This window comes from Maniola jurtina, chromosome 6 (genome assembly GCF_905333055.1).
Source record: "Maniola jurtina chromosome 6, ilManJurt1.1, whole genome shotgun sequence".
NCBI classification, from domain to species: Eukaryota; Metazoa; Arthropoda; class Insecta; order Lepidoptera; family Nymphalidae; genus Maniola; species Maniola jurtina.
In genome coordinates, this window is record NC_060034.1 from 15,080,784 (window position 1) to 15,090,205 (window position 9,422).

At 36.8% G+C, this 9,422-nt stretch overlaps 1 protein-coding gene across 2 annotated transcripts; it reads right to left on the minus strand.

The window, feature by feature from the left end:
* Nucleotides 1-547: 547 nt before the first annotated feature.
* Nucleotides 548-8,838, minus strand: LOC123866480 (organic cation transporter protein-like). Of its 2 annotated transcripts, XM_045908075.1 has the most exons (8): nucleotides 8,609-8,838; nucleotides 8,153-8,493; nucleotides 7,267-7,465; nucleotides 6,197-6,297; nucleotides 5,637-5,788; nucleotides 2,543-3,145; nucleotides 1,665-1,846; nucleotides 548-1,073 (listed from the first exon to the last, which is right to left on the minus strand). In XM_045908075.1, the coding sequence occupies exons 2-8, from the start codon at nucleotides 8,314-8,316 to the stop codon at nucleotides 882-884; spliced, it is 1,593 nt and encodes a 530-aa protein (XP_045764031.1). In that variant the 5' UTR covers nucleotides 8,317-8,493; nucleotides 8,609-8,838; the 3' UTR covers nucleotides 548-881. The 2 variants fall into 2 exon arrangements, with proteins under 2 accessions (XP_045764031.1, XP_045764030.1); XM_045908074.1 differs by having other exon boundaries at nucleotides 8,153-8,838.
* Between the last annotated feature and the right edge of the window lie 584 nt (nucleotides 8,839-9,422).

Genomic DNA, 9,422 nt, shown 5'->3' on the forward strand with positions numbered 1-9,422 from the left:
AGCTCTTTTCTAGTTTTCTTGTAGAAAAGAAGGTTAGATAACCGTTAGGTTCATAATATTATGTCAATAGACAAATGTCAAGCTGTCAAGATGGACGTTGCCTAAATACATAATTATTTATTTGAAAATGATGTTTTGGAAAACTCAAATACTTTGGATCGTCGGGGGTGTTATAAATTTTTAATTTACACTTGTTTGTAGAGTGCACGGTCAAACTTATGGATAATAAAACGCATCAAAAGTAATAACATTTTATTTTATATTCTTGTTCGTCTGTCACTCAAGTCTCTGCTGAAAATCAGCGCTTTATGCTGTTTGCGCAAATGATGTAGTCGATGTGTAGGGCATACTTTTTTTTTATTCGCTATAGGTAAGCGCTTGACCACAATCACACCTGATGGAAAGTGATGATGTGGTCTAAGATGGGACGCGTTTATCTAGAAGGTGCCTATTCACTCTTGTTTTAAACATACCCGGATTGTAATTGGTAGGAAACACTGATCGCGGAAGAGTATTCCAAACCTTAGCCATGCTTATGAGGAATGAAGACGCAAAACGTGTCGTGCGAGTAGATGGAATATCGACGACATAAGGATTCCCCTACGACAAGCATGATCTAACCACTGCCACTTCAGTTTGCTGATGTTTTGGGATTTGTCAATAACCTTTTCTATTTGATTTCCTCTTCTCGGATTATTCAGAAAAATTGTTGTTTTTATAGCCCGCTTTTAATTTGTTTAGCAGGTCGCTTCTAAGTTGATTTAACGTCAAGTAAGAACGGGGAGAACAGACAGACCTAAATATGCTATATAGATTTTTTCAATAACAATTGTGACAGAAATATCCACCGGATCCATTAGAATATTCTGAAAGTCCAATTCCTATGTTTTACTATTCCCTTCAGTTTTCTTGTCAGGCATGGTCCTCAACTGATAGGTGCCAATACTCTCAGCTTGCCGTACGTTGTCAGGCAGCGGTTCGCTGGCCGGGTCTGGCACCAGCATGGTCGTTAGACCAGCTACTATGGAGATAGTGCCGAAGAGCAATGTTGGTAGACTATCCATGTACCGAGTCTGCAATTTAAAGAAAGAAAAGGTTTTAGTTTTTACTAGCTGATGCCCGGTACGCAATGAGCCACAAAGTACTGTTGATAGTATCTACTAAATTAGAAACCTTTCCGCAAGTTCCGACAACAACTGAACAAAGGTTCATTTCAGTCATAATATGATGATAATAAAATGGCGATAAAAATTAATACCCGGCTGAATTTCTTATGGACTCTTCTCAGTCCTGGCCGCGTTTGGAACTCTCGTTTTTTATTTATTATCACCACAACATTGTACTGCAAATTCAGCAATAAATAATTGACCATCAGAAAGTCCACAATAGTAGCCAACTTAAATGAATAATTTGACTTTGACTTTATTACCTACTTAGTACCAAATAGTTAATGCCATAGGTTCTTTCGTTGCAGGCATCGATGTATGCAGGTTTGTTACATTAGAGTTTTGAACAAATCTCGTATCTCCCACGGGTATCACCCTTCTAGGCTCATTATTTTTTTGGTACATCTACTCATAATCGGCCCTAACTCCTAACCTCATCTTACCGGGATCTTACGGAATTATACCTTGTATAGATTCCGAATATCAATAAACAATTACCAATAACGGCGTCATCGGAGCTAAAATAGATCCGATCCTCCCGATTGAGGAGCATAAAGCGTGCATAGAATTCCTGGAATATGTTGGAAATAGCTCCGACGTGTAAATATACACTGTGGCGAACGTGAACGTGGTTATAAATCTGCCAACGAAGTATAGTCCGGTTGACATCCATACGTATTCTGTGAAAAAAATAAATGATTATCTATTATATAAAAGGAAAAGCTGACTGACTGACTGATCTATCAACGCACATCTACAGACTGGATGGATCGGACTATTTGATACTCACATCCGCTAAGTAAGGATTTTTGAAAATTCAATCCCTAAAGGAGTAAAACAGGGGCTTTACCCCTTTCACCCGGCGTCTTTGAGTTATCTTGTCTTCGAGTCAGACTCGCGCACCGAGGGTTCCGTACTCGGGTATTTTTCCGACATTTTGCACGATAAATCAAAAACTATTATGCTTAAAAATAAATAAAAACCTGTTTTCGAATGTAAAGCCCTTTCATATGATATCTCACTGGGTCTAGTTATCTTACTTTGAAAATTAAAACACATTTTATTTCATTTTTTTCTGTGATGTAACCACAAATTCCTTTACTTGTGCTACAAGACCTACGGTCTACCTGTCAAATTTCACGATTCTAGGTCAACGGGAAGTGCCCTATAGGTTTTCTTGACAGACACGACGGACGGACGGACGGACAGACAGACAGACAGACAGACAGACAAGAAAGTGATCCTATAAGGTTTCCGCTTTTCCTTTTGAGGTACGAAACCCTAAAAAAGGTGCTCAATTCGTCGGATTTTTTTTTTTGTTTAATTTTTTTGTATAGTTTGTGAATTTAAGTAATGATATACGTAGTTTTGCTTACCTTTAGGAACAAACGGCTGAATAAGACACATCAACCCAGCCGACATAAAGGATGTAAAAAGAGGTTTTTTCCTTTTGAAGCGTTTCAAAACGAATACCATGGTTATACTCGCCGGAATATCAGTCAACGACATGATTCCAAGATTCAAATACTTGTTGCCAGCCAGATATCCAACATTTACAATCAAACCAAAAGCAATAAACGTACAAGACGTCCACCATACCAAGCATATTAAAAATCTTTTAATGACTATCTTAGATCGGAATGTCTCCCTCAAGGGGGAACTTTCGGCCGCGTTATCTTCACATTTTATATTGACGAGCATTTTTTCATCTAATGCAATTTTGTTTACTTTAGCCATTTTTAATAACAACGTCGTTGCGTCTTCTCTTTTTCCTTTGCTCAGCAACCATCGCACGCTCTCGTCCAAGATAAAGTAGTATAATATGAAAAGGAGAGACGGTGCATAAATCACCCGGGCGAAGTGTCTCCAGTAAGGAACTAAATAAGCTGCGATGGCGAACGCGACACCGCCCAGGGCAGCGACGCCGCAAAAAAATATTTGCTGATGAAGTCTGTAGTCGCCATGCATCAGTTCCACTCCTGTAAATCACAATTTATCTAATTATATTTCTTATTCCAACAGTGGGATTAAACTAGAGGTGTCAAATATGGTTAGATTCCTATATCATAATATTAATGTTTGTTACAGAAAAATATTGAATATTTTTTACGTTAAAATATATTAACTATCAAAAAAAAGCCGCAAGCAGAAACTTGCATGCAAACGATTTTCAACCTTATTGACATATTCAGAAAACCACATATTAGCACTCTATGAATGATACTGAGCAAGAATATGACAAAATAACAACTTTCTCGTTACCGTCAATAAGGTCGAGAATCGCTTGCACCTGTTTTTCTGTTGCTTTCACCCCTAGCGAACCATTATACAGATTACCACCTTAAAAGCGACGTCTGGGAGGTTTCGGAGGAGGTTCTGTAGAAATATATTATATCACTTTAAAAAAACAAATAATTTTTATTTTTTTATTTTGTATTTTTATACTTAAATTATTTCTTTTCATTAATTTTTTTATAAGAATCATCAAAAAGAAGTGAGAACTCATCGCCGGCGCACTACTGAGCACGGGTCTCCATTTCAATAATACTCAAGTAATAAAAATAGTAGGTACCTAACACTATACTAGTACGTTGGTACTAGTATAGTGCTAGTATACAAATTTCAAAGGCACTTGTAAATCTTTACTTCAATAAGTACCTACAAGCTTCACAAAAATAAATAAAAGATTCTGTATTCCTTGTTAGCACCCAAGGTTCAGATACGGAACCCTAAAAAGCATGACAATAAAGAAATCCCGAAAGACGTATAGTATATGGTAATAATTTTACTCTAAATACCTAGGTACCTATCTATATCTACCTACCTATTTATGTAAAATTAAAAACAATTGGAATGATAAAGAAATGTCAAGAAGGTACAAAAAGTAGATAAGTTTACCCAGTTACCTATTTAAAAATCGTTTTAATAACGAGCTTTTATTTTAGCCTTTATCACGGCTAAAACTAATACAAAAATCCAACAACCCAAGCTCCAAGCACGCCGGAGCTATAACAGACACTTGGTTCCTATGGCTACCTCCCAGTTCCATCATGAGACCCTGGATATAATCACTATGCCCACCCGGTTCCATCATGAGACCACACAAACACACACATTTCCAAAAAGACCAATACAATTTACGTACCTAACCTATAATAACAAACGCGCGAAATATATGAAGTAACTAACCTAATCTGTGATAATATCAACTCCGATAACGAAATATGATATTATTTACATTCAGTATTACCCACAACCAAGTTCACAAATAAATAAATCTACTATCCTGATTCAATAGCAAAATCGAAAGAATCTATTTGATAAGTAAAACTACCGAGGGGCAATATTCCAAACGAATAAAAAACTAACGCGTAGCGATTATCACGCATTTTATCGCGAATGAGTATGATATTCGCAACCATATTGATATCGTGTGACGTAGATCGGTAGGTCTATCTTTGGCAAACGCCTCGTGAAATTTAAAAGCAATTCTAATAGAAAATGTATTGCTTTAAAAATTACTATATTTTGTATTAAATATGGGGTTTATTGAAAATCTAATATCCTGAATATTTTTTTATATTGAATATGTATTATAGATAAATTATTTTTTGACACCACTAGATTAAACGTACATTTTTTGATAAAAAAATACCAATTATTGTTCCAATATAATCACAGGTACTTCAATGGGCAGTGCATTATCCATAGCAAAAGTCTAGTACATAATGTTTGTATTAGACTGCAGTCCAAGAACGTCTATCTGTTTGTCTGTCTGTCTGCTTGCTTTTCTGTTACATCAATTTAACCGTTTTTGACGAAATTCGGTACAAAAATAGCTTGCAGTCTGCGCACGGCACTCGGTTACTTTTTGTCCCGGAAAATCAGAGTTGAAAGGCAAAGCTGCGGACACTATTTAGTAATAAAATATAATTAACGAACTTTGTCATGGCTTCTTCATTGACAAAGTATTATAAAAACCATAATATAATTTCATATTGATTTGCGCTAGAACTGCAACATAGCGCTAAGTACGCTACTGCTAAGTACTTTGCCACTGATTGGAAGCTTCTTTGAACTTTTTCGTTTTACTTCACATGTGGTGGGCATAAAGTTCATATCAAAGTATATAAACATTAAAAGACATCAAAACTCATTACACCCACCCGGCACCTGACCAACACCAAAAAAAAACTTATAGGAGCTAACTTATATAATAAACGAAAATTTGTTGACCACGCGATGTCTACTCGTTGACATTCACTCGTTGACGACGCGACGTTCCCCATTGACCACGCGACGTTCACTCATTGACCACGCGACGTTCACTCGTGGACCACGCGAAGTTCACTAGTAACAACGCGCACCCATGGATCAGCTGTCAACAACGAGTGGGACCAAACGATAAGGTGTTGCTGATTGGGTGCCGAGTGGCTCAAATGAGCTAACTTGTGAGAAAAGTTGTCTTACCCAGTATATATGCTGGCAAGCAGTTATCACCGAACGTAGCTTCAAACCACTCTAGTATTACAAAGGCTGAATATGAATTGGCGTAGCTCTTGCCTACGCCGAACACCGAGGCTGATACACCCGCTATCATGATCGCTGCTTTTCGGCCGATCCTAAAAAAATATACAGATAATATCTGCGGTTGTCAATTTTTTTTAAGGTTCCATAGTATTAAATTAGGGACCCCTATAATTTCATCCAGTCCATCTGTCCTACTGTTTATATATGTCTATGTGTCAGAAATCTAAATGTAACAGGAAAAGGCTATGACTGACAGATCTAACAATGCATGGCTCAAACTACGGGGCTGCTTCTGATTATATACCTACTTATAACGATTTGTATGTACTACGCACTACTAGGGCATGCCGAACAAAAATTTTGTTCTATGAAGCTGTTTAAATTAGTAGGGTAGGTACTTGAAGTTATAAGTAAAAGCTAGTTGTAGCCTGAATTTTTTTTTTTTCAGAATGTAGTCTATTGACTCGTCTAGTGTGCAGTGCATAAAGGTTCTTACGTACTTGTCAGATAGTTGTCCTTGGAAGAAGAGACCACTCATCAACCCAATGCTGTGAATCGTTCCGACCAAGGTTCGCTTCCAATCTTGACATCCCAAATTAAACTGGAAATTCATTTAACATTCATTATAATTTTTGTAGGGATTCCGTAGTACAACACGGAACTCTTAAAGTTTCGTTCACTCTATCAGTCTATAAAAAAATAAAATTTACAACAGCTAAAAAAACCTATTACTGCTACACAGAGGCGATATTGAAAAATATTGAAAATTGAAAAAAAAATCGATGTAATAGGAACATGAAAACGAGAGCCGAAAAAAGTTTGTTTAAATACATAGCTCGTTGAATAGGTATTTTAGTATCATTCCGGATTAATCTGGATTTAGAGTTTTCAATGAGTTTCTAGTTTAAATTCGGACTTATTTGTTCACTAGACGATGTCCGCGACTTCGTCCGCGAAAAGTAGTCTACGGGGATGATGCTGTAATTCGTAAAAAATAAATTATTTTACGAATTATTAAATAAAGGTCTAAAATTAGCAAAATCTACGTCCGCAGTTAGTTTTAAGTTTGCTACCATTATAAATTCATATACGAGTCCCACTCGCACCGGTTTTTATTTATGGATACTAGACACTGGATACATTAACTTTTTTTTTAAGATGACTCAAAATTCACCGTATTTACTATTTACCTCAGCAACAAAACTGCCCTTCCTCTCGTCACAAGTTTCCACAAGTGAGGTATTGAAGCTGGACCCCATACATTGCACGTTAACTGAGCCGTATCGACCACAACCTCTGGAATCTTGTGGAGCTGTAAAACGCTAGTCGCTTCCTCGTCGGCGATGGGACGAGTACCCAAAGGGGACATTTACCTCAGCAATAAAACTATCATTCGTCTCGTAGACCCACTCATCACAAGTTTCCACAAATGAGGTATTGGAGCTGAACTTCAAACATTCCTCGTTAACTGAGCCGTGTCGACCACAACCTCTGGATTCTTTCAGAGCTGTATATAACTATAATCGCTTCCTCGTCGGCGATGGGACAAGTACCTAAAGGGAGTATTTACCTCAGCAACAAAACTGTCATCCCTCTTGTAAACCCATTCATCGCAAGTTTCTACATGTGATGCATTGAAGCTGGACTCCGAACATTCCTCGCTAACTGAGCTGTACCGATTACAACCTCTGGAATCTTGTGGAACTGTGAAATTGTACCACGGCGGCTGGAAAACTTTGGTTTGGGACTCGCAAGTGTCTATTTTGCATCTGTGAATCAACAATCATCATCAGGTTAAAGTTCAAAGGTTCAAAAGTTTACGAATCCAACCAAGATAGAAAACATGTAAGTAGGTACCTATGCAGTTCACACGCGGTAGAAGTGAAACTTTCAGAAAACTAAACTTTGTCTCATGATAAAAGAGCGTGGATTTGACCTGCAGCTCGCTCCAACAATGCGAGGGACTTTTACAATTACTTACATACATGCCAAATATTGTAAATCAAATCTTTGAAAAGAGCAACCGTCGAGTTTCTTGCTGGCTCTTTTCGGTAGGAAAGGCATTCTGAACCAGTAGTAGATGCTTTTGACGATTCAAAAGTACTTGTTAAAGTTTAATTGAATAAAAAAAATTAATGTTGAATTTTTTTAATTGGCTGCTTTATTATACGAGTAACTACCTACAATTGCTAGAATTTTGAATACTTTATTCGAGTCGTTAAACCCCGAAATAAGCCTTTTTATAAAGAATATTAACCATGTTATTCATGACTAATAACCCTCCACTTAAGTGTTAAGCTTGTGCTAGGAGTAGGAACGACAATAGTGCAACGGGTGGGATTTGAACCGCCGACCTTTCGGAATTCAGTCCGCTCCTTAACCGTTGATCTATGAGGCTCTAGCTTTAAATTATTAGTTCAAAAGAAGTTTTCATTTAAAAAACAAAAATATCCAACCTGTATGGCGTCTCCTCAGCAACGATAATGTAGTTAATACAATGCATATTGTTGTTGAAAAACACAAAACTAAGTAATAAAATAGCCCTAACGTTATATCGATTGAATGGACCAAATGTTTTCAATACATCGTCCAAATGTACGCTATTTTCACTTGAAGCCATTTTAATGACTAGCCTATTTTTTAGTTAATCTTAATAATGCAACTTTTTATATCTAGCAGCTTTCGAATGAATTTCTAGCGAAACATTCTTAAGCGGTAGGGAGGATCAAAATTTAGAACTATGGAATGCATTATGATTTTGTTATGAAAAAGCTTGTAGCTTCTTTTCTACTTTCCGCTTAGAGGTAATGTTAAAAAATAATATTACTGTCAATCATTAAGTATATGTAATAATAGAAAATAACCACTCCACTCAAGAATGAGATTAAAATTCTTTTACAAAAAATGTTAACCGCTCTTAATCACTTGATACTTATTTTTTCCATTTCTAGCATGAAACACTGTCACTAAATAACTGAATACTTAAAAGTTTAACTTTCGTAGATTGTCCCTCAACAAACATATTCTACATTCACTCGGTCTAATTTTTGAACCGTGACTTTCAAGTTGTCTTGTCAAAGAACTCGACAACATTGTTCAATATAAGTGTACTGTTATTTTTGCGAGATAATCTAATGTATATCCTCAGTTATGTAGGGTGAAAATGGCTTAAATATTTCAAGGACAGTCCTAAATGGTCTATATTACGACTATATTAGACATGAAATCTATAGAGGGTATTTTGATTTTGCTCAGATTTAAGTTTCTGTTAAAACGAGATAGGTTTATGCCAGCGAAATAACACTGTCCTCTTTTCACAGTAGCTTATGTCTGAGCAAAATCAAAATCTATAAGATCTCAGACACAGATTTGAAAGTCCTGCGTTGCCAGACCCCCTACAAGACGACGAAACGAGTGGCAAGGAGCCGCAGGATTCAGGCGGCGCAAACCTATGTCTACCAGTGGATGCCTATTTTTCTTTTTTACCCGACTGCGGCAAAGCCAAAAGGAAGGGTTATGATTTTAGCAGTTTATGTATGTATGTGTATGTATGTGTGTATGTATGTGTGTGTGTATGTTTATATCCAGATTCTGTGTGTTCTACCGTAGCGCCTAACCTACTGGGCCGATTTTGATGAATGAGGTGTCAATCGATTCGTCATAAAAATCCGGGTGACAAAAGCTACATTTTATATGAAAAAAATTGACCTAACGGATGTTACATGA